This window comes from Saimiri boliviensis, chromosome 21 (genome assembly GCF_048565385.1).
Source record: "Saimiri boliviensis isolate mSaiBol1 chromosome 21, mSaiBol1.pri, whole genome shotgun sequence".
Lineage (NCBI taxonomy): Eukaryota > Metazoa > Chordata > Mammalia > Primates > Cebidae > Saimiri > Saimiri boliviensis.
In genome coordinates, this window is record NC_133469.1 from 23223241 (window position 1) to 23248783 (window position 25543).

At 50.0% G+C, this 25543-nt stretch overlaps 1 protein-coding gene across 3 annotated transcripts in view; it reads right to left on the bottom strand.

Annotated features, from left to right (window-relative positions):
• The window catches only part of DGCR8 (DGCR8 microprocessor complex subunit), a 34087-nt gene that overhangs the window by 8305 nt on the left and 239 nt on the right, over positions 1-25543 (bottom strand). Inside the window, exons 2-9 of one of the 3 annotated variants that reach the window (XM_074390921.1) lie at positions 18885-19877; positions 18258-18417; positions 15786-15928; positions 15339-15621; positions 13493-13690; positions 13159-13260; positions 11914-12012; positions 10308-10390 (exon numbers count right to left, since the gene is read on the bottom strand). In XM_074390921.1, the coding sequence (XP_074247022.1) occupies positions 10308-10390; positions 11914-12012; positions 13159-13260; positions 13493-13690; positions 15339-15621; positions 15786-15928; positions 18258-18417; positions 18885-19604 (1788 nt within the window). In that variant the 5' untranslated portion in view covers positions 19605-19877. Of the gene's footprint in view, positions 1-10307; positions 10391-11913; positions 12013-13158; positions 13261-13492; positions 13691-15338; positions 15622-15785; positions 15929-18257; positions 18418-18884; positions 25414-25543 lie in introns of those variants that run through there. The other 2 variants (XM_074390922.1, XM_039462545.2) reach the window with 2 other exon arrangements.

Below are 25543 nucleotides of genomic sequence, written 5' to 3' on the forward strand. Positions count from 1 at the left end.
TATATTAACAAAGAAAACTGGATAAGAAATATACAGAAAAACTACTAGAATAAATGAACACAAATAAAACAAATTCTAGCTCTAATGCTAGCAATAAACAATCAATCAGAACTAAGGTACTATTCACCACAGTGCCACACATAAAATATTTAAGTCTAAGTCTAGTAGACTATGCACAGGGCCTGTGTGCTGAAAACTGTCGACCACCCATGAAAAGTAGCAAAGACCTGAATAAATAGACAGATGGACTGTGTTTACAATTTGGAAAACTCAATATTGTTAGGATATCCATTCTCCCCAATTTGATCTACAGATTAAATACAATTCCAATCAAAGTGCAGGCAGAATTTTTTTTTCCTGAGACGGAATCTTACTCTGTCGCCCAGGCTGGAGTGCGGTGGTGCCATCTCAGCTCACTGCAACCTCTGCCTCCCAGGTTCAAGCAATTCTCCTGCCTCAGCCTTCCGAGTAGCTGGGCTTACAGGCGTCTGCCACCACACCCAGCTAATTTTTATATTTTAGTAGAGAAAGGGTTTCACCATGTTGGTCAGGCTGGTCTCGAATTCCTGACCGCAGGTGATCCACCCACCTCAGCCTCCCAAAGTGCTGGGATTACAGGCATGAGACACCACACCTGGCCCAGAATTTTTTTATAGAAACTGACAAACTGTTTCTAAAGTCTACATGGAATAGCAAAGGAGCTAGAACAGCCTAAATTTTTTGAGAAAGAATAACAAAGTCAGAGAATTCCCACTCTGATTCCAAGACTTCAAGTTATCAGGAAAGTGTGGCATCAGTGAAAGAACACACAGCTTAAGGGACAGAAGAGAGCCCCGAGGCCAGGCGTGGTGGCTTATGCCTGTAATCCCAGCACTTCCAGAGGCCCAGGCAGGTGGATTACCTGAGGTCAGGAGCTCAAGACCAGTCTGACGAACATGGTGAAACCCCGCCAAAAAAAAAAAAAAGAGAGCCCCGAAACAGACAGTTCCACGGTCACCCAGTGACTGAGAAAAGTGTGAGAGCAATTCAAGGTAAGCATGCACCTGCCACATGGCCCAGAAACCCCATACCAGGGGTTTACCTCAAGGAAATGAATCCACCCATCACACACAGACCTGGAGGCCTTAGAGCAGCCTTACTGCCCATCACCAAAACCCAGAAACTTGCCAGTGTCCCTCAAGGGAGAACGGAGAGACGCCCTGAGGGTCACAGCCACCTGATAGCCAGCACTCAGGAGTACAAATGACCACACTTACGGACCTGTCACACCACGCCACACCAGAGGCTAGGCTCAAAGGCTACCTGCCATGTGACTCCAATGAGAGGACATTCTGGTGCTGGCAAAACTACAGGGGCAGTTCAGTGCCTGCCAGAGGATACAGGTGAGAGAGTTTGGCCAAGAAAGGAGAATGTGGGAGTGTACGGAAATGTTCTGCATCTTGATTGTAGTGTTGGCTACATGACTCTGCATTTGTCAAAACTCAAAGAACTGTACCAAAAAGTGAATTTAACTTTATATAATTTTTTTTTTTTTTTTGAGACGGAGTTTCACTCTTGTTACCCAGGCTGGAGTGCAATGGCGCCATCTCGGCTCACCGCAACCTCCGCCTCCTGGGTTCAAGCAATTCTCCTGCCTCAGCCTCCTGAGTAGCTGGGATTACAGGCACGTGCCACCATGCCCAGCTTATTTTTGTATTTTTAGTAGAGATGGGGTTTCACCATGTTGAACAAGATGGTCTCGATCTCTTGACCTCGTGATCCACCCGCCTCGGCCTCCCAAAGTGCTGGGATTATAGGCATGAGCCACCGCGCCCAGCCAACTTTATATAAATTTTAAAATAAGTTATAAGTTGAAAAAAAAATGAAAACACTTGCTCATTCATACCTAAATTTAATAGCCATGAACCACCAGCCCACAGCTAGCAACAAAATACCAGTAAGAGATCACCACAAATTTTGTGGAAAAAAAAATGATGCCAGTTCTGTTCCTCCTTTTCCCCTTTTTAGTCAAGTAGCACACACGCTTTGCAATGAGCCTCTCCTTCCTGGCAATGGCACAGAGCCCTTGGTGGACTCTGTGGCCACGGCACCTCACAGCCATCAACCCGCTCCTCCTGGATGTATGTCAGCCCCACCTCTGGAGTCCACACAAGGAGGGGATGCTACCCTGTGGCCCAGGCTATCCAGGGGACAATCCAAGGACCTGGTACCTCTGCACAGGGAGCTGGGAGGGGCACGGGGCAGGGACACAACTGGAGAGCCTGCTCAATGGGAGGGGACCAGCAAATAGGAAATTCCCAGAAACAGGAGGCAGCTGCCCTGTCTAAACCCCCACTCTACAACTGAGGGAAAAATCAGCTTTCCCCTCTGACAGATTTTAACATGGGGACATCAGATTGCATATACACAAATCAGAAAGGTCAAAAAGCTTCTCAGAAGGGGCACATAGAAAAGGCACCCTCAACCAAGGCCTAGTATCATAAAAACACTGGGTCCCCAGAACAGACCTAAAACCCTGAGGATTTCCTGAGCTTGTCTTTTGTGATTCAAAACGACCCCACCACAGAGCTTATGCTGAGGAGGTGGCTCAGGGTGGGCTCCCCAGAGAGATCGAGTGTGTGATTAGAAGGAAGAAACTTTCAGCCCTTCATAAAAAATAAGTTTCGTAAGTAAAATGTTTTCCTGAGTTTCCTGAGCCCCAGTAAATTGCCAAGTCCAAGGAGGGGTCCCTTGCTGTCCCTTGGAACTGAGCTCCTTACCTGGGGAGATCTGACACTAGCTCCAGACAGACTGTAGCAAGGGAGGAGCAGAGGGGTGTGGAAAAAGCCCCAGGCAGGGGAATCTACAGCGGAAGCCACCACATGCCCTACCCCCATGTCCTTCTCTACCTGGGGAAACCTCTTCAGGCTACTTGGCAAAGTAGTTTCAAGACAGCCTCTCCATTTCCCTAGAGTGGAAGAGCCCTAGAATGGAGGCTGAGAATCTGACTCCCAGCTGGACCCTCTCTGGCACTAGAACCCAGTGGCTCACAGACATTTCCACCACCCCATAACAAAGGACAGGCAGGGCCTTTACTCAGACAGGAAGGTGGCATAAGACCTATACAACTCAAGCACCATTATCTGCAATAACCCACGCTAAGAGTCGTGGTGAGCTGGGGTCTATGCAAGCGCTTCCCCACAGGGCCTTGGAAGCCCATCTTTTCCACAGTTGGGTGACTCAGAAATAAAGGTCAAATGCGGCCAGGTGTGGTGGCTCACACCTGTAATTCCAGCACTTTGGGAGACCAAGGCAGGCCAATCACAAGGTCAAGAGATCAAGACCATCCTGGCCAACAAGGTGAAACCCCATCTCTACTAAAAATACAAAACGTAGCCAAGCGTGATGGCATGTGCCTATAGTCCCAGCTACTCAGGAAGCTGAGGCAGGAGAATCTCTTGAACCTGGGAGGCAGAGGTTGCAGTGAGCCGAGATTGCACCACTGTACTCCAGCCTGGCGACAGCGCAAGATCCTATCTCAAAAAAAAAAAAAAAAAAAAAAAAAAAAGGCCGGGCGCGGTGGCTCAAGCCTGTAATCCCAGCACTTTGGGAGGCCGAGGTGGGTGGATCACGAGGTCGAGAGATCGAGACCATCCTGGTCAACATGGTGAAACCCCGTCTCTACTAAAAATACAAAAAATTAGCTGGGCATGGTGGCACGTGCCTGTAATCCCAGCTACTCAGGAGGCTGAGGTAGGAGAATTGCCTGAACCCAGGAGGCGGAGGTTGCAGTGAGCCAAGATCGCGCCATTGCACTCCAGCCTGGGTAACAAGAGTGAAACTCTGTCTCAAAAAAAAAAAAAAGGTCAAATGTGACTCTTCCTGGAGCAGCTGGTACTTGGAGACCATGCTTGATCCAACTGCGGTCTGCAATCTGTCTGAAGCCTGTCCACGACGAAGCAGTTACATAAAGCACACAAAACATTCAGAAACTTGAGAGCAAGAGGCCAGGTATGGTGGCTCACACCTGTAATCCCATCACTCTGGGAGGCTGAGGCAGGAAGACTGCTTGAAAGCAGGAGTTTGAGAAACTTAAGAGCAAGTTAGTACTACCATGGACACTTAACCATATTTTATAATGGCACCAGTTCACAAAGATAAGAAAACTTTACAAAACCCATTCTAAAGTAGTTCTGGAATGGCCAAATAAGGACCTACAAAATCTGCTCTCCCCATCAAAGTAACAAGGACACTAAGCAAAAACGGTCAGAACCACTTCTTTCAGAACCCTGGAAACTAAAGAAAGGCTTTCAACAATCTGAGGAGTGCTGACTCAAGAAAGACAAGCAAGTCTTGCTAAGAACAAGGTATTGCCGGCCTCTTAACTCGCCCCATTCCCAGCCCTTCTCCCCAGCTCTGTGGTACCACTCAATGCAGAACGGTCCTCAAGGTGCCAGGCCCAGAGAACTGTCGCTGCTGAGTCTACCCTGGCCACCCTCTGGAAAAGCTTCATGGCAGGACTTGTCTTTATTTGGCCTCACTCACTGAAAACAGCTCAGTTCCTCAGGGCATTTGTCAAAAGCAATCAGTGGCAATTGTTTCTCTCTGCAGCTGCTGGAGGCTGGGGCACTAGTGGGGCAAACAAGAGACTGGCCAAGAACCCAGGAAGTAAAAGCTGGAGAGGTCCATGGGGCTCTGAAAGGCTCTAGCCTACGTCTGGGAATGGCTGGGTGCAGGCCCAGGAAACCTCCCAGCTGACTGGCCTAGGGACTGGGAAAGGCTAAGGCAGCTGGAAGCCACCAGAGCCCCACAGGCCCACAGCTCTCAACATAGGCCGGGACACTTACTGGCTCAGGGAATTTAAGAAAATCCCTGTCCAAGCGTCAGGAGACCACTTAGCTAAAGGGCCGGTGTATTCAGTGGTCATCACAAAGAATAGACACTTCACAAAATTAATCTAGGGAAGTCACTATTATGAGATAAATTTTCACCCCCAAATTTACATGTTGAAGTCCCTCAGAATGCAACAGTATTTGGAGACAAGGTCTTTACAGAGGTCATCAAGTTACAAAGAGGTCATTAGGGTGGGCCCTAATCCCGTGTGACAGGTGTGCTTATCAAATGGGGAATGTGGAGACCAGCATGACCAGCATGCACACAGGAAAAAAGGAATGAAGCCCACCAGCCTCCACCCCGGGGAAAGGCCTTCCCTTAGTCTTCTGACACCTTCGTTTTGGACTTCTGGCTTCCAGAACTTGAAACTCAACATCTCTGTCATGTAAGCTTCCCAGTCTATGATACTTTGTTACAGCATTCCTAGCAGACTGATGCAGTCACAAATAGAGAGCAAGGACATATGACAGAAACTATAAACTTTGGGGAGATGAGGTAATCTAATTTCCAGAACTGCCACATTTTAAATGTCCAATTCTCCACAACAACAAAAAATTCTGGACATGCAAAAAAAAATAGGAAAGTAGTGGCTCATGCCTGTAATCCCAGCACTTTGGGAGGCCGAGGCGGGTGCATCATCTGAGGTCAGCCTGGCCAACATGGCAAAACCCTGTATCTACTAAAAATATAGAAATTATCCAGGTGTGATGGTGCGTGCCTGAAATCCCAGCTACTCGGGAGGCTGAGGCAGAATTGCTTGAACTTGGGAGGCAGAGGTTGCCGTGAACTGAGATTGCGCCACTGCACTCCAGCCTGGGTGACACAGCAAGACTCCTCCTCAAAAAAAAAAAGAAAAGAAAAGAAATAGGAAAGTAGAGACAGCCCATACATGAAGGGAAAGGCAGTTTAATATACACTCTCTCTAAGGACTGGATTTACCAGAAACAGACTTTACATCACCTACAGAAAACATGCTCAAAGGACTAAGTAGTCACGTCTAAAGAAATGAAGTATAATGCCAGCACGGTGGCTCATACCTGTAATCCCAACACTTTGGGAGGCTAAGGTGGACAGATTGCTTGAGCCTGGGAGTTGGAGACCAGCCTCAGCAACATGTCGAAATCTCATCTCCACCCATCCCCAAAAGTACCAAAAAAAAAAAAAAAAATATATATATATATATATATATATATATACACACACACATATATATAATTTAAAAACAGAATTAAAGTATAAAAACAATGCATTGCCCAATCGAGAATTTCAAAAGATATAGAAATTATCAAACATTCACTAGAGGGATTCACCAGCAGAACCTGAGCAGACAGAAGACAGAGGAGCAAACTTGAAGACAGGACAACTGAAATAATCCACTCTGAGAAACAGAAAGAAAAAAGAACAGAGTAAAAAACAGAGCCTCAGAGACCTGTGAGAGATCATCAAGTGTACAATTTACTGACCAAGAAAAAGAAGAAAGCCTCATATTACTGAAATCAGGAATGATAGTAAGGGACCATCACAACCATCCAGAAATAAAAAATGATCATATGGGGATACTAGAAACAAATACATGCTAATCAATTAGATAATCTACATCAAATGGGAAAAAATTCTTAAAAACACACAAATGATCAATACTGGCTCAAGAAAAAATATCTCAATAGACCTGTAACAAGACTGTATTGGCCAGGCGCGGTGGCTCATGCCCGTAATCCCAGCACTTTCGGAGGCCAAGGCGGATGGATCACTTGAGGCCAGGAGTTCGAGACCAGCTTGGCCAACATGGTGAAACCCCATCTCTTTAAAAAAAAAAAAAAAAAAAAGGTAAAAAATGAATACCTGGCGGGGCACGGTGGCTCACACCTGTAATCCCAGCATTCTGGGAGGCCAAGGCGGGTGGATCATGAGGTCAGGAGTTCAAGACCAGCCTGGCCAAGATGGTGAAATCCTGTCTCTACTAAAAATACAAAAATTAGCCAGGTGTGGTGGCAGGTGTCTATAATCCCAGCTACTCAGGAGGCTGAGGCAGGGAACAGCATGAACCTGGAAGGGGAAGGTTGCACTGAGCCAAGATCAAGCCACTGTACTCCAGCCTGGGCGACAAAGCAAGACTCCATCTCCCAAAAAAAAAAAAGGCAGGCCAGGCGTGATGGCTCACGCCTGTTAATCCAAGCACTTTGGAGGCCAAGGCAGGCGGATCACCCGAGGTGAGGAGCTCAAGACCAGCCTGACCAACATGGTGAAATCCCATCTTTAAAATAAAAAAAAATTAAAAATTAAAAAAAAAAAAAAAGACCGGCCGGGCGCGGTGGCTCAGCCTGTAATCCCAGCACTTTGGGAGGCCGAGGCGGGTGGATCACGAGGTCAAGAGATCAAGACCAGCCCGGTCAACATGGTGAAACCCCGTCTCTACTAAAAATACAAAAAATCAGCTGGGTATGGTGGCGTGTGCCTGTAATCCCAGCTACTCAGGAGGCTGAGGCAGGAGAATTGCCTGAACCCAGGAGGCGGAGGTTGCGGTGAGCCGAGATCTCGCCATTGCACTCCAGCCTGGGGTAACAAGAGCGAAACTCCGTCTCAAAAAAAAAAAAAAAGACCAATCCTTCACAACTATTCTGCACAACGGAAGAAAAAAGAACATGTTCCAAACCATTTTATGAGGCCAGTATTATCCTGATACCTGTACCTGTTGTTATACTGGACAAAGATATCACAGGAAAACTACAGATCAATATTGCTTATAACTACAAATATAAAAATCCTTTTTCCGTTTTGTTTTTTTTAGTTCCCAAACCTCAATTCTTGACTTCTGTTCTAAAAATCCTTAACAAAATACCGGCAAAATGAATCCAGCAACATATTAAAGAAATCAATATATGCCATGACCACGTGAGATTTATCCCAGGAATGCAAGGTTGGCTCACCATTCAAAAACCAATATAATACACTGTATTACTAAAATTAAAAAAAAGAAAAAAAGATCATCTGAATAGAAGCAGAAAAACATTTGACAAACTCTAACACCCATTCCTAAGACACTCTCAGCAAACCAGGAATGAAAGGAAATTTCCTTATTCTGATAAAAACCCACAGCTAATATAGCACACTAAGTGAAGGAAGCGAGTCACAAAAGACCACGTATTATATGATTCCACTGATATGAAATGAAATTCCAGAGTTAGCAGATACATAGACAGAAAGCAGATTAGTGGCTTTTGGGGGTTGAAGAGAACTGAGAGTGAATAGTAATGGGTATGGAGCTTCTTTGGGGGTGACAAGACATTCTAAAATTAGGTAGTTAGATTATACAACCCTGAATATACAAAAATCCACTCCGTTTGTATAGTTTAAAAGGTCAAATTTATGGTAACTATCTCAATAAAGTTGCACCCTTCAAAATTTCAGAAGCCCTTGCAACAAATATCCAATTTATCCAAAAAGGTTTACAACTCGTTTTTTTTTTTTTTTTTGAGACGGAGTTTCACTCTTGTTACCCAGGCTGGAGTGCAATGGCGCCATCTCGGCTCACCGCAACCTCCGCCTCCTGGGTTCAGGCAATTCTCCTGCCTCAGCCTCCTCAGTAGCTGGGATTACAGGCACGCACCACCATGCCCAGCTAATTTTTTGTATTTTTAGTAGAGACGGGGTTTCACCATGTTGACCAGGTTGGTCTCGATCTCTCGACCTCGTGATCCACCCGCCTCGGCCTCCCAAAGTGCTGGGATTACAGGCTTGAGCCACCGCGCCCGGCCCTACAACTCGTTTTAAACGGTTCTCCATATGGCTGACCCTTGAACAGCATGGATCTGAACTACATGGGTTGTTCACTTACACAAAGATTTTCTTCTGCCTCTGCCACACCTGAGGCAGCAAGGCCAACTCCTCTTCCCCTTCCTCCTCAGCTATTCAACATGAAGATGAGGAGAATAAAGACCTTTATGATGATGTTTCCATTTCAAAAATAGTAAATAAATTTTCCTTATGATTTTTCTTAATAACATTCTTTTTTTCTGGATTCTAACCAATGGGAAGATAAAAGGAAGAAAAACAATAACATTCTTTTCTGTAACTTAATGTAAGAATACAGTATATATCAGTCCCCAACCCCCAGGCCATGGACTGGTGCCAATCCATGGCCTGTTAGGAACTAGACTGCATAGCAGGACATGATTGGCAGGGGCGCGGGTGAGCAAGCAAAGCTTCATCTGTGTTTACAGCCGCTCCCGATCACCTGCATTACCCCCTGAGCTCCATCTCCTGTCAGATCAGCAATGGCATTAGATTCTCATAGGCGTGTGAACGCTATTGTGAACTGCATTCAAGGGATCTAAGTTGTGCAATCCATACGGGATCTAATGCCCGATGATCTGTCAGTCTCCCATCATCATCAGAGAGAACCATCTAGTTGTAAGAAAACAAGCTCAGGGCACCCTAACATAGAACCCAAATTCTATATTATGGTGAGTTGTGTAATTATTTCATTACGTATTACAATGCAGTAATAATATAAAGTGCACAATAAATGTGATGCGCTTAAATCATCCATTTCTCCGCCCCTCCAACACCATCTGTGGAAAAACCATCTTCCATAAAACTGGTCCCTGATGCCAGAAAGGTTGGGGACCGCTGTAGTAACATGTACATGTAACATACAAAATATGTGTTAACCAAATGTTTATGTTATTGGTACGGCTTCTGGTCAAGAGTAGGCTACCAGTAGCTATGGTTTGGGAGGACTGAAAGTGATGTGTGAATTTTCGACCACTGTGAGAGGCTGGCGCCCCTAACCTCCACGTTGCTCAAGGGTCAGATGTATCTAGAACAATCTAGGGCTAGGCACAGTGGCTCATGCCTGTAATCCCAGCACTTCAGAGGCCAAAGCAGGTGAATCACCTGAGGTCAGGAGTTCAAGACCAGCCTGGCCATCATGGTGAAACTCCATCTCTACTAAAAATACAACAATTAGCCAGACATAGTGGCATACACCTGTAATTCCAGCTACTCAAGAAGCTGACATGGGAGAATCATTTCAACCCGGGAGGTGGAAGTTGCAGTGGGCCAAGATCACACTCCAGCCTGGGTGACAGAGCAAGACTCTGCCTCAAGAAAAAAAAAAAAAAAAAAAAATCTAAATCTTGTAGACTCTGCCTCAACACAAACCTACATGTACCCAACATTTATGGTACACATTCGATGTTGCAAAACAGGACAAAAATCTCTAACAAAAAGGACATTATTTTTCCCTGCCTATACGAAGACAGGCAAGTTTCCTCTTTTATGAAATACAAACAGAAGAACCTGGAGGCTGGATAACTAACCTGCAGGGCATGAAAGGCACAGGCAAAGCCCATGGACAGCCCCAGCTCATACTGACAGGGCAAGGAGCCTCACTGCACCCACGGCTCCCAGCAGAGCAAGACTACAACACTCACCTCGAGTTCTTCACTGTCTTTGGGCTTCTCCTCAGAGGTCTGTTTAACAAAGTCAGGGATGAGGATTTCCAGTGTAGCTCGGGCTGTGAAAAAAAAGAGCCCGAGGATAAGGCTTGGGCACTGCCCTCTTCTCAGGGCTCAGGCAGATGTCCCACCATCCTGCAGAGTGAACTGTGCACTGCTGCCACCCATCCCCACAGCTCAGGGGCTGAGGGAGGGCGCTGAGGAGTGGCAGCACTTCGGAGACAGGGTGAGGAGAAGACAGAAGGAAAAGGCCATCCTAAGGAAAAGAGAGGCGGGGCAGGCTACAGGAAAGCCCCACAGGCCATACTGGGTGTGTGCGCTCTCACCCTAAGGTCCTCGGAGCAGGCAGAAAGGAGCTCGGAGCTGTGTGTTAGGGAACCACTTTGGTGGTACATAAGAAAACGGCTTCGCAGGCCCTGGACCACACAGGGAGGCCTGAGAGCAGGCTGCTGTAGTCACCTAGACCAGGTGGCAGTAGCAGTGGCTGCTATGGGTGGAGAAATACAGCTGGGTCTGAGAGACACTAGAGGGAGCTGCCGGAGCTCTGCCGGCAGAGCAGGGGCATGATCACTGGGGGTTGTGGGTGTCACAGCCAAGGGCTGATGGCTCTGTAGACCCCGCAGAGCTATGAGTGCTGGCAAGACACGGAGCCAAGATGTCTACAGGGCAGCCAGAGTCTGAGCAGGGAAAGTCTGGGCAGGGGAAGTTCCAGCACATGGGGAGGAAAGTGGGTGACCCTGCAGAGGGAAGAGCACACAGTCACATCCAAGACATCTCCACCCCCACACAAGGCTCCACTGCAAGTTATCATCAAAATCTCTACAACACCCACTTTGTTGAGCTGCAAAAGTCTCCTAGGCAGAATCGCTCTAAGATGGGCAGCAGGCCTTCTGGAAAACACACGGCAATGGCAGATACCTCAAGAATTGACCTGTGGGTGCAAGGGCCTGGGGTACACCCAACACCACCCTGCAAGAGGCCAACTAACACTGACACTGGGGCAAATGGCTTTTTGGGAAAGAACCCCAACTACCACGAATGCTAGGCATGAACACAAATGGCAAGGACATGGTCCAAAACCTTCCCAGAACTGTGTTGTTCCAGGTGTTCTGCGTGGCGAGGCCTCAACATGGAGTGGGAGGACTCAGGAAATAGTGCTGGTAAGGGCCAGTGCCACTGGGGGAGGATGCCGAGAGCACGCTGGCCCGCTTCTCCTCTCTCCTGGCATGCCCACATGCTGCTCAGCTTAAAAACAAACTTGCAAAACAGCATGTGCTCAGCACAGCCCAGCTGGCTCTAAGCACACCCCTGAATATGTGCAGGGCCAGGACTAGGGAGGGACACATTGACCCAGCTGTCACTCAGTAGAGAGCCCTTTACTTCTAAGTCTCACATTTTACTCTATTTGAGTCTTTTCCAATGAGCATGTAACTATAAAAATCAAAGTAGATGATTACATAAATAAAATAAACATGCCCCACCACACCCCCACCTGCCACCACTGCTCAGCCCCTCCCTAACCAAATAGCGAGGCCGACACAGCAGGTAGCACGTGTCTTTGACACTCAAGCAAGCACATTACCAGCTTTATTCTTCGCAAGTTTTTTGCTGCTTGCAGTTCCAGATCCATAAGTCACACCATCAATGGTCACCGAGGCACCAAAAGGCTCACTGGGGTTCTCTTAAAATTAAAATTACTTGTTTTAAAACATATTAGTCAAGACATTAAAAGTGTATGCATGATCTGCCCATGCCGACAGACAAGGTGCAGTCAGGGACCGTCCCTGCAGAGAGTGAGCCTATGCTTGACTGCAGAGACCTGGGGCTCCCTGGGACTGGAGATGGGCAGCGGACAGGCAGCAGCAAAGGGCAAGGCTGGGAAAGTGGAGGGAAATGAGCATGTGGGAGATGGTCAGCCAGAGGGGCAGCAGGAGGCTGGGGACAGAGCCGCCCGGGACAGTGACTGAGGTCTATGAAACATGGACACAGGGGTCGGGCGTGGCGGCTCATGCCTGTAACACTAGACTTTGGGAGGCCGAGGCAGGCAGATCACAAGGTCAAGAGATCGAGACCATCCTGGCCAACATGGTGAAACCCTGTCTCTATTAAAAATACAAAAATTAGCTGGGCATGGTGGCGCGCACCTGTAGTCCCAGCTACTCGGGAGACTGAGGGAAATCACTTGAACCCAGGAGGTGGAGGTTGCAGTGAGCCAAGATCGCGCCACTGCTCTCCAGCCTGGCAATAGGGCAAAACTCCATCTCGGAAAAAAAAAAAAAAAAAAAAAAAAAAAGACGGACACCGGACTGTCAGAGTGGGAAAGCACAAGATGTGGCTTGCCAAAAAAACACCGCCCAAAAGGATGAATGATCCCCAGGCTCTGGCTTCCAAGGGGAAAACAGACTGGTCTTCACAAAGGTGTGGTAAAGGTGCCCAAGGAAGACAGAGCTGGTGGGAAATGCATGTCTAACGACCCTTCAGACACCTGTGGGCACCGGGCAATCAGGGAAAGGACACAGGGCACGGCGGGGAGGCCTTGCTCGCAATAAGGCTATCCATTTCCAAGCCACAAGCAAGGCAGATGGGGCAGGAGGAGGAAGGTGGGGAGAGGGGACAGACTGGACGGGGAAAGTAGAGCCACCCACGCAGGTGGGACAACGCTCCAGGAGATAAGCCACCCATCTGCAGCGCACTGCTCTCCACCCTTCCCTTCCCTTCCCTCCTATCCCAGGAGAGTAGGGTTAGCAGTCAGCGCCTGCCTCCCTAGTCCTGACCGAAGTGACACCTTGTGATTCTTCAGGACTGAAATGGAGACGGTCAAACTTACCACATTCAAAGAAATTATAGACAGGGCGGACCTTGAGGACACGCTGCATGTACTCGTGCAGGATGCAGACCTCAGATTTTCCGTTGGGGTTAATTACAAATTCTGTGACAAAAAGGACCATCTCAGCAAGTGTAAAGAAGTGCCACAAGCCAGCACACAGCTTCCTGTTACCATGTTGTTAGGGGCTCACCACCGTGAATGTGGCAGACCCCTGTATTCATGGGACAAACATAAGTTCCGAATGAAATGCAACTCATAAAACATGCCCTCAACACATCACATTAGAAACAACAGCATAACCAATCTGCTGATGTTAAAATACAGAGGCTTATACCTTTCTTTGTAGGTGCGTCTTGCACTGATAAAGTAATGAGCTTCTGATTGGCCGGCAAGATGGGCCTCTCCGACTCTGCCTGCTTCCGCTTCATTTCTCGATTAAATTGCCGCCGCTCGGCCCAAGTCCTGAATTTTTTCACAGTAACTTGCTCAAAGTCAAAACGCTTCTCCAGGTAGCTTCGAAATTCCTCGAGATCTGTCCCAGATTTACCAGAGAACCAAATTACTTAACTTCCAACATAGAAGTCAGGTTCTCAAAAGCCCAGTGCCTGGGGCCCCAGGCCACATGACACTTTCCCTTTCCTGTCCCTTTCAAAGGGAAGCAAAGAACAAAGGCCTCCCTATACCAGCTTAGATGATTCTGGCAGGTCCCTTCTAGATGAATTTCTGAGATGTTCTTTTACTTTATTTGGGGCAAGAACAAGAATATAAAAATGAAAAGGAAAAAAGAAAGCTTAGAAAAGTCAGATGGCGGCCTGGCGCGGTGGCTCACGCCTGTAATCCCAGCACTTTGGGAGGCCGAGGCGGGTGGATCACAAGGTCAAGGGATCGACACCATCCTGGTCAACATGGTGAAACCCCGTCTCTACTAAAAATACAAAAAATTAGCTGGGCATGGTGGCACGTGCCTGTAATCCCAGCTACTCAAGAGGCTGAGGCAAGAGAATCGCCTGAACCCAGGAGGCGGAGGTTGCGGTGAGATTGTGCCATTGCACTCCAGCCTGGGTAACAAGAGCGAAACTCCGTTTCAAAACAAAAAGAAAACCCAGATGGCTGGCCGGGCGTGGTGGCTCAAGCCTGTAATCCCAACATTTTGGGAGGCTGAAGTGGGCAGATCACCTGAGGTCAGGAGTTCAAGACCAGTCTGATCAACATGGAGAAACCCCATCTTTAAAAAAAATTAAAAAATAAAAAATAAAAATAAATTTTAAAAAGGCAGATGGCCTTCAGGACTTCCTCCGTGTATCAAAACAGGTACCTGAATGCCAGCAGCACCCGGGCTCCAGGTACCCGCCACCTCTCTGACAACCTCACTTTTTTCCCTCCGGCCATCCTGGCCACCTCTATACTCAGCAACACAACCCAAGCAGCTCCATGCACAGGGCCTCGCATTTGTCACATTTCCTCCCAGGCCACTGCCCCATCCTCAGCAACAGCCCCCACCACACAGGTCTTCTGGGGCACCCCACATTCCACAGAGTTATGAAGACAGACTGGGTAGTGATGTGCAGACAACCAGAAACCCAGAATATGGAAAGTGCTCTTTGAAAATAATCCAGCAGGCGGGCTCAAAGAGACCTGCCACCACTAAAGACAGAACTAAGACTTGAATGGTGGGACTGGGCTAAAAGACATGAAAGAGAGAATGCAAAACACCAGCACATATTCAGCAAGCAACTGCAGGACTGAAGAGGGAACTGTCCATAGAATGGTGACAGTTTCCCAACACTGAGTCAGGGACTGAAGAGGCTCACTGAGCTCATCTAGATAAATCAAAACAATGCCACATGAGCACATCCTGCTGAAAAAGCAAGACTTCGGGAAAGATCATATAAGCAACCAGTAAGAACAAGGCCCACTGACAATGCCAGCAGCCATCTCCCCAGCAGCCTCAGCCACGTGGGCCCCGCAGAGCACAGGCACAGGAGCCTGGGGTGCTACACCCAAGCAGGTTCATGTAAGGGCAGGAAGACAGGCCTTCACCCACATGAAGAGTGGAGGTGTGCAGCCCCTTGCTCACAAGTACAACTAGGAACTGGCGACAATGATGGACTTCATTAGAAAAATAAGGCTCATGGGTCCCAGAAGGCAAGAAGACAAGAAGACTCCTTAACAAAACTCACCAACAGATTCGTCTTTGCACACCTCGACTTTGGCCTTCACCTGCCCCAGGGCCCCAGGGGCTGCCTCAGCCCCTAGTGGGTCTTTCTCATCCGGGGGCCCCGGGTCAGCACCCATAGAGTCAGGCTCGTCCAGGGGGAACTCCAGCTCTGCAGATCGGCTCAAGGGCTTGACAGGGGACACGTCCCCACTGGGGGTGAGGTCACTGCTTTGCTCCCGTTCCTCGTTGTCCTTCATTTTCTTATAATGCAGACAAGGGATGCTACTCAGAGGAGGGTCGTGTTTCTGTGGATAGTGAAATTGCAACATGGATTACAAGGACAACCCAAGAGTCTAAAACTCTGATGCCTTTCACTGGCCTCTGCTTGGCTGCAGCGCCATGTGTGTGGATGTGCACATTTTGGTCTGAGAACTTACAAGCCTAAAGTCACAACTGATGCCTCCCCTACCCGTATGCTTCCCGTTCCCAAGAAGTATGGCCTGGACCAGGTGACCACCCGAGACTCTCTGTGTAGGTACACCGGGACTCCAGAGTTATGGAATGTCATGATCCACCCGTCCGGCAGCGGCTCTGTAGGTGGGCGGCCACGACCTGCACAGGAAGACGAGAACATCCTATAATCACTTTAAAAACACTTGGAATTATTGCCACAGCAGCTCCTGCAACAAGAAATTGTTGGGTACTGTGTATACGTTTATCTGGGTCTTCACAGAGAATCAAAGTGCCTGTCTGCCTTGCTCACTGCTATGCCTCCAGGCCTAGGACAGAGAGCAAGTGGCCTGAGGTGGGAATTTACACACGTCAAACCAGCACGTGAAGGAGCACAAAACAAGTCTGTGAAAGATACAAGTCCCAACCTCAGCTCCTGCCTCCACATCTGGTAAGCCCTGTGGACACTGGAGACTTCTCTCCTGTCTGCCTGGTTGTGGCCAGAGGCATCCTGGGGCTGGGTGAGCTTTACTAATAAATTGCATGGCTGTGAGCCGCTGCTCCTAGTGACCAGGTGACAAGCCTTTATCGTAACTGCAGTGCACTTTCAGCAGCATACAAAACACTGCTTCAAATTACTCAGTTTCTAAGTCGGTTTTAATACACTACTCCCAACCCCTTCTTCGCTTCATAGGCAGTTGAGAGGAGGAGGTTTATAACTTAGCAACTTGACACTTGCCACCAGGCCTGACTGCTGGGAAGAGTGTAAGGCAAAGATGTAACTAAAACTTAATTTTCTCACAGGTATTAGAAACAAATTAAAACTTTAGAAAGACCAGCCTAGGCAACACAAGACCCTGACTCTACAAAAAAATTGTTTAAATTATCTAGGCATAGTGGCACCTATAGTCCCAGCTACTCAGGAGGCCGAGCTTGGGAGGATCACTTGAGCCTGGGAGGCTGAGGCTGCAATGAGCTATGATCATGCCTCTGCGCTCCAACCTGGATAATAAAGTAAAACCCCACCTCAAAAAAAATTTTTTTTGAAACAAAAGAAAGCAAATGAAATCTTAAAAAATACATGTAAGAGGAAAAAGTGCCAGTGACTCTCAGGGCCAGGTCCCCACCAAGTGGCCCTGACCCTGGACCTGACACCTCCACCCAGGCCACCATCAGGTGATGATACAGAGAGGGAGGGTTAAAGGTCAGGGGTGCATGCACACTGGGGGGCACTCTCCCCACTTGGAATCAGGCCAAGATGGAGCTGCCTCCCACCAATTTTGGGCTAAGTCAGGAGAAGCAGCAAATGGAATACGGAACCAAGCAAGAGACGGGACACGGGTCCGTCGGAGCTGCTCCTTTGTGACAGTGAATGGTCACAAAGCTGACCCAGTCACCTGAGGGGGGGGTCACATGCAGCTGTCCATTTGTAAGCGTTCAGGCATCCAGGCCAGAATGGCTGCTGACCTGTGAGTTGTGCAGGATGAACGTGGGTTTACCTTCTCAATGAGCCTGCTGAAACTGGAAAGCACCAAACCAGCCTCCTAGAGGCCCTGAGGTCAAGACTCCCACCTCCAGCTCCAGAAGGTACAGCCCCAGGCTGACCCTGCCTACGACCCTCCTGCTTAATTGCTACCAATACAACATAGGCAGCAACATGTGGCACCTGGCTGACTTGTCCCCTCAACAGCCCAAGGAGGATGGTCATGTGATACCCCCCTCGCTTTGCTCCCAGTCACACCCTGCCACCTTCTGCACCCTAGCCCTCAGCCTGGGGTCCCACCTATGAGCCTGAGTCCCCGTGTGTCTCTTCAGCCCCTCTAGAGAGCCCCACATCTCCACCAGGACCTTCACAGGTGCCCTCAAGCCACCAACTCCGACTCCTCCAGCACCTGCACCACATCCAGGACAGAGCCTCACAGTGCAACTTTGGCATCTCCCAAGTGCTCTCCCCGCTGCCCTCAACTAAGTTGAGGAAGTGCCACATCTACCAGGGCACTTCCACCCTGCCTACCTGAAATGCATGCACCATGCTGTGGCCCAGGAGCCACATTGTTAAACAAAAATCAGGTTAACACCACTTGCTTCTGGTGGCTTCCTGTGACACTTGGTCCAGAGCCAGAACCTGGACCACAACTATCACCTGCCATCTCACTGTGTACCCACCTCTGGCCTTGGCCTCCACACCCTCCAGCTGATGGTCACGCTGGCTCCTGGCATACACCAACATTCCCTCCTGACCCCCTCAGAAGTCCCCTCCCATTCCTCTACACAGCACCTGCTGCTCTTTGGTTTCCACAGCACACACCAGGATCTGCAGCTGGGTCATGCATCCTGCGTTTATCTCCTCAGACATGACTGTCCTGTCCTCAAACATGCCTCCACCCAGCCTGCTGCCTGGCACCAGAGCTCTCTCAAAGCATTTCTGCTAAGGAAGCAACCGCCCTTCCACTGCCCTGAAACACCTACTGCTTCTGACCCACCCACGTACTTTTGAGTACTGTTTTAATCTTGGTCATCATCGGCTGCACGCTTGTCTCTCCATCGGACGGATGGTCGCTGTCTCCCCCATATTTTTCCTCTGTTCGCCTCTTTTTGGGGGCACAAAGGCCTTCCTCCAGCAGAGCATCCACATCGTTGTCAAAGTCATCCTGCAAAACATGCTGTTGAGACACCAGAGCCCCTCGCGCCCATGCTCCTGCACCAGGAGAACTCAACAGCATTCCTGAGAACAGACACAGAAAGGAGGTGCTCTCAGGGGGCCTAGGTGTGCCCATAGGGTGCAAGATCATCTGAAAAACAAACAGGATGAAGCTACCAGCTGACACCAACACACCTGGTCCAGCGGCACACACCATCAAGGAGCACGTCTCAGCAGCACCTGCCACCTCAGGCACTGGATCAGGGGTGCAAGACCTACCCAGCGGCCAAATTTTTCATTAGGAACCTTTAAAAATCTGGACTTCTTACATCTTTATCTTCTCCACATTAACATTATTCCACGTCAGAGGGGATTTTGGTTTCGTTTTTTTAAATTTCCCAATCAAAAAAATGCCACAATTTCCAAATCTCTTTGGGTTTTGCTAAGAGCCCTCTAGAGAAGGGGCTGCCAACATACCTCATAGGGGAAATTCAAGGCCTCTTCGTCCACTCTGTCTCTCTGAACGATTGCTTTAGCCGTGAACCCGCCTGCTCCTTCTTCATCTAGCTCCAAATTGTCAGTAAAATCTTCTAACTCATCGAGCACTGCATACTCCACTCTCTTTTCCTGATCCAGCTCATTCTCCTCATCCTTCTTATCAGCACTCTCACCCCCTACGCCTACCCCATCACCAACACTCCCGCCAAAGGGACAAGCATGCACGTCCCCACTGACAGGGCTAAGGAGCAGACCGCACTCCGCCCGCACGTCGCGCTCCGCTCCTGTGTACAGCACCTTCCTGTCCTTACTCCTGCAGCTCTCGGTAAAGCTCACGCTAATCTTTACATCCTTAAGCAACTTAAGGTCAGGGGAGAACTTCCGGACCGCAGGTGCGTGCCGAGCGGTGCGCGGGCTGTGGCCACTACAGTTCGGGTCTATGAGGAGGCGGCCCTTAGAGAAGGATCCTTTGGAGAGAAGAGAAGCTCCGTAGAAGTTGAAGGGGTCCTCGGCAGGGAGTTCGGACTGTCCATCACCACCAGAGCCAACGTCCATTACCTCTGCACCACTGGACGTTTGCAGGGGAGGTGGTGGAGACTGCTCACGTGGCAGCGCTTGCAAGGGGCGAGCTCGGCTCTCCATCACCGCTTCTCCTGCGGGCCCACACGGGAGCGGAGAGGGGCTCTCATCTGTCTCCATATTAAAAGCGCTTAAGACTAGTTTACAAGATCAGAGTTTTACAAGCCCTCACATAAATCTACACGGCTAACATGCACAAGTCCGCTGAGACCCGGGCGCATCCTGCCGCGCTGCGCGCTGGCGGCTTAGTCAAGCTGGCCACATTGCTCTTTTCATTAATGTAGACAGCTTTTAGAACCACTGCCTCAATTATTGGAAATCACAATGCACTCAGCTTAAGTGACTGGAGACTAAGCGAGTCTGTCTTCATGCCGGAGTGGCACCTTTCTTCTTCTACCTGCAAAGAAATTTAAAAATGTCGTCACAAAATGACAGAAACCTTCCACTTCCCTGGTACCAAGTTAAAATCCAAGCACTATTAATCGCATAGTAAAGGGCTTAAAAGAATATTCCCTAAGAGGACCTTTTAGGCATCAGAACAAACTAACCTTACTTTTTTTCTTCAGAACCTGAATTATAACTTAAATCCAAAGTTAAATAGTTTGTTTACTGCCCACTTTAATTCCTACTTCAGAAACACAAAAACAATATAATCATTAAGGCTCAAAAAATATTTTTAAAATTTATTCTAAACTCCACCACAGCATTCCTCTAACTCAGATAAGCAAGCATGCGGTGGGAGGCACCCTTTCAGGAACACACAGAAGGCACGTGGCCTCCCTCAGGCCACCAGAGCACAGCAATCCACTCACCTGCAAGGGCTGGGTCAGTCAGAGGGCGAGCGCGAGACCCTCAGCTCAACTCTGCGGCACTAGGGGCCTCAGAGGCATGGCCAGGCGCTCTGCTACCCAGGGACCCCAGGGCTCTCCTGGGCCCACAGGATAGCACGTGGACGGGGACAGTGATGCAGCGTGCTGAGGTCACCAGAGGTGGCAGCATAGTTCTGTTCCAGATGGAGGAGAGGGGTGGGTGGCTGTGGGGATGGGACCTGCCAGGATTTGGGGTAGGGAGCCACAAGAGACAGCTGGAGCCAAGGCACAGAGAGGCCTGGGTGCCATCTGCAGCCCACTCCACCCTGGAGACAATAAGGAGCCACTGAGGGTGAAGCAACTCTCCTGCCACAATTAGGTTCCTACTTGAGAAAGAAGACTGACAGCTGTGCCAGGCAGAAGCACCCAAGGCACAGGGACAGTCCTCCAGGCCAGAGGACAAAGGTGTGAAAGAGGCCCTGGAAATGGGCCAAGAACAGTGTCACAGAACTGACTGCACTTGTTGACCCAATGGAAGTGGACAGCAGAGAAAACAGGGAACTAACGACAAGGAAGGACATCCAAATTCCAGCATGCAGGCAGGAGCCTGGCAAGGAGAACACAGGCAGGCTCCGAAGGTGCTGAGGCTACAGCTCTGGAGCCATGCCTGGCCCAGAAACAGAAGGTCAGGACGAACTGAAGAAGCAGTCACTAAACCCACAGGAGGAAGGCCATCCAGAGATGAGGGTTAAGGGTGCAACTCTAGGAAGCCTCACTACAGAGGAACATGAAGAAAGGGATAACATGAAGCAGGGAAGGTGGGTCTGAGGGGGCAGCCAGAAAACCCAGGGGCCCAGAGGAGTGTCAGCATCAGAGCAGGAGGAGCACATGCAGACACACGCACATGCACACTCCCACAACGTGCACAGGAACACGCATGCATGCACACACGTGCACATCCGTGCAGATGCACACATGCACGCGGCACTGCATGACATACATCCTCCCAAGATTCCCGGAAAGAACAGGAGACGCAGACATCACGCATTTAACAAGGGATAGGGCATGGTGGCTGTACTTCGAAGGGGACACCACATGAAAACGAGAGCCTAGTTTAGGTTTAATCAGTACACTTAACAACTATCCACTGACCATCTACTCCAAGGAACACACTACATGGACAAGAGACAAGGTCGCAGGGCTTGAACACACTGGCAGGGCAATGGCCATCATGCTGTCACTCCATTTCCTGGATTCTAAGATGTCCTAACATTTCTGAATCCAATGGGAATTTCGCACAGTACTTCCCCAAAGATGTGTCCATCAAAGGTGCTGAGGATCAAGGAAACACAGAGCTAATAACCGACCATAAAGTGCCAAAGACGTTCAGGAGGCTGTGGGGAGCAGACAAGCAGGCATGAGAAACATTAAGTTGGGTGAGGCCCATCTCCTGGCAACCAAGAAAGACCATTTCAGAGAACAGACAGAGGGCTCAATGTGCCCAGTGCCACTGACTACAAAGACCAGGACCAGATACCTCAGAATCTGGCAGTCCCACAGAGACCCTGGTGAATCAATCCATGAGTCTGGGACACAAAAAGCCACTTGAAGAAACCACCAGGAGCAGGGAATTAGAGACCAACAATGGGATGAAATGGGGAAGCCTGCTACCACAGAAGGCAAAGAAGCAGCCACAGTAGGCTTTCCAAGCAAGGGTGCTAACAGGGGCTGAGCTGTGGCCCTGAGGGAATGCACACCGGGGAGGCCTGGCGCTGTGCCAACGACTGAGCTCCTTGGGAAAGCAGGAAACCTGCCCAGCCCCAGAGCTCAGCGGTGGGCAGTCCTGGGCAAGTTTCTTAACTCTCCTCTGCAAGTTTTCTCCATTCATGGCGCACACACACCATCCTAGATGCTGCAGACACAGGCAGACAAAACCCTGCTCCACAAAGCTCACATTTTAGCAAGAGAGGTGGACCGCTAACAACTAAAAAGAGCATGTGCCCTGTCACATACCAATAGATGTTCAAGCAAAAACAAAACAAGGAAAGCCCTGAGGAAGGGGAGGCAGTTTTAGAAAAGGGGATCGGAGGTCTCATGGCCTGCATCCACATGAAGGCAGAGGAGTGAGGCAGGTGGGTTAACAGGGCTGGGAGGAGGGGATGTTCCAGGTGACCGCGAGAAGAAAAGCAAAGGGGTGGGGTCAGCAGTGTGGTGTGGCGGAAAGAGGCAGTGTGCTGAGGGGACTTGACAGTGAGCCAGGTTCATGAGGGCAGATGGATCAGGGCTGGTCCTCCAAGGCTGCTGCCAGGACTTTGGCTCTTAGTGAGAGAGATGGACCACTGGACAGGGGGGCCCACACAAGTGGCATCGGCTGATTCCAGTACACTTAACAACTATCCACTGACCATCTACTCCAAGGAACACACTACATGGACAAGAGACAAGGTCGCAGGGCTTGGACACACTGGCAGGGCAATGGGCAATGGCCATCATGCTGTCACTCCATTTCCTGGATTCTAAGATGTCCTAACATTTCTGATAACATGGCTGATAGCAGTGGCGGCGAACCCTCGGCCAGGCCCTGTTCTAAGCACTTTAACCATTTTAAGTCACACAGTTCTCACACAGCACTGTGAAAGAAAGGTTCGCCCATGTGCTGAAGGTCACACAGGTGGGAAGTGGTGGAGCTGCTTTATAAGCAGGCAAGCGGGCTTGCATCTACTGCCTCTGCTTTATACCTGCGTACTGTTTAAAAGAGTCACTCCGTGTCCAGGCACGGTGGATCATGCCTGTAATCCCAGCAGCTTTGGGAGGCTGAGGCAGGCAGATCATCTGAGGTCAGGAGTTCGAGACCAGCCTGGCCAACATGGTGAAACCCCATCTCTACTAAAAATACAAAAATCAGCTGGGTGTGGTGGTGGATGCCTATAGTCCCAGCTACTTGGGAGGCTGAGGCAGGAGAATCGCTTAATCCCAGGAGACAGAGGTTGCAGTGAACCAAGATCATACCACTGCACTCCAATCTGGGCAACAGAGCAAGATTCTGTCTCAAAAAATAAAAAAAATTAAAAAATAAGAATCAGGCCGGGCGCGGTGGCTCAAGCCTGTAATCCCAGCACTTTGGGAGGCCGAGGCGGGTGGATCACAAGGTCGAGAGATCGAGACCAACCTGGTCAACATGGTGAAACCCCGTCTCTACTAAAAATACAAAAAAAAAATTAGCTGGGCATGGTGGCGTGTGCCTATAATCCCAGCTACTCAGGAGGCTGAGGCAGGAGAATTGCCTGAACCCAGGAGGCGGAGGTTGCAGTGAGCCGAGATCGCGCCATTGCACTCCAGCCTGGGTAACAAGAGCGAAACTCCGTCTCAAAAAAAAAAAAAAAATAAGAATCACTCCATGGGCCAGACACAGTGACACACACCCGTAATCCCAGCACTTTGGGAGGCCAAGGGGGGCAGATCACAAAGTCAAGAGATCAAGACCATCCTGGCCAACATGTGAAAGCCCGTCTCTACTAAAAATATTAAAAAAAAAAAAATTAGCCTGGTGTGGTGGCACACACCTGTGGTCCCAGCTACTCAGGAGGCTGAAGCGGAAGAATCGCTTGAACCCAGGAGGCGGAGGTTGCAGTGATCCGAGACTGTGCTACTGCACTCCAGCCTGGCGACAGAGCAAGACTCCGTCCCCAAGAAATAAAAGAATCACTCTGTGTCCAAAAAAATTTTAGGTAGAGGATGGGGAGTGAGGACCAAAGAGAATTAGAGACTCACCAGGCAGCCTAGGCCAGGATATTAACTTGGAGATCGTGAGAAATGGTCTGTGCCTAGAAATAGAAGGTGAGCTAACCGGGCCTCCTTAGGACCACACGACAGTGTAAGAAAGAGGAATCAAAGGGACTTTGGACAGGCACAAAGAATGGTGATTTGAGTTTGGTTTGGATATGGCTACTTGACACCAAAGTAACACATGGAGACGTGGAAGATGTGGCTAGAAACAGCAGATGAGCTCAGAAGGGAGGCCAGGGCTGGAGCTGTGAAGATCTCAAGGAAAGTTGGCATCAAAGCCAGGAGGCTGGATGACATCACAAAGGAGGGGGCTACCACAGGAGAGTCTAAGGCTGGGCAAGGCGGCCAGAGGCCCATTTCCTACCCCAAGGTCACGGTGAAACTACAAAACCACCCCTGGGAGTACTCCACACAGTGCCTGGCCACAAAGGACGCAAAGGGGAGCTCTCCGCCCTCAGGCCTCCCCACGGCTCCGGCTGGCCAAACACCGGATGCAAACCCTGCCTTGCCAACAGGACCACCAGCCAGGAGGGCGCTCAGAGCAAGCTCCCTTCAGCACGGGGAGAAAACCCACACCCTTGGACAGCACCCTTCCTCCTAGTCCACTTGCTGTGCTGGCTCACCGAGGCACTGGCTGTGACCGGCCACCACCCATGCCAGCGCAGTGGATACTGCCTTTTGGTCAAGTCTCTCCCGCTGCAGCCTCCCGCCCAATCCAGCGGCAGGATGACCTCATCCATTCTTTTTGTCACCCTCCAACAGGCCTCACACCCCGCACTCAGGGCAACAGCGGCCCACCCCGGGCTCCCATCCACCCCCTTTTGTGAGGGAAGGCCTGCAGCAGGGTGTGGGGCCAGTCCCACACCTGGGAGTCTAGTCTGGTCCTCGCCTGGTGGTTGGCCTCGAGCAGTCGACAGCCACAGACGGGACTGCCGTGCAGGAACAAGATACATGCAGGCATGCAGAACGGCAAATCAGACTCCTGCCACAAGCAACCCGAGTCCATCGGCCGACACCAGGCAGGCACCACTGTCAACAGGTTGCCCCCTTCCATTTATTTCCGCCATGCTCATTGTTACAACAAAACCGTAGCCCAGTTATCTACGTGACACTCGACCCGTGAGCATTTGGTGGACAAAGATTGAGTCGACTTCTTGGATTTCCCAAACTGTGTTAAAGCTGGCAGGGTCCCAGGCGAGCACCGTCCCTGTCCACACCTTTCCCGCCTGAAAGCGATGCCGGGCTTCGGGCCCGTCGGGCGAGAAGCCGCTGGACCCGGGCGGGCAGCGACGAGCATCGGCGACGCCCGGGCCCGGGGCCGGGGCCCGCTCCCTCCCAGCCCCGTCGGGGTCCCCACCCCGCGCTCTCAGCCGCCCGCGGCCATGTTGCCTCACAAAGGCCGAGCTCCGCGTCCCGTCCCCGCCCCGCGCCGCCCCGCCCCGCGCCCGGACCCGCAGCCTCGGT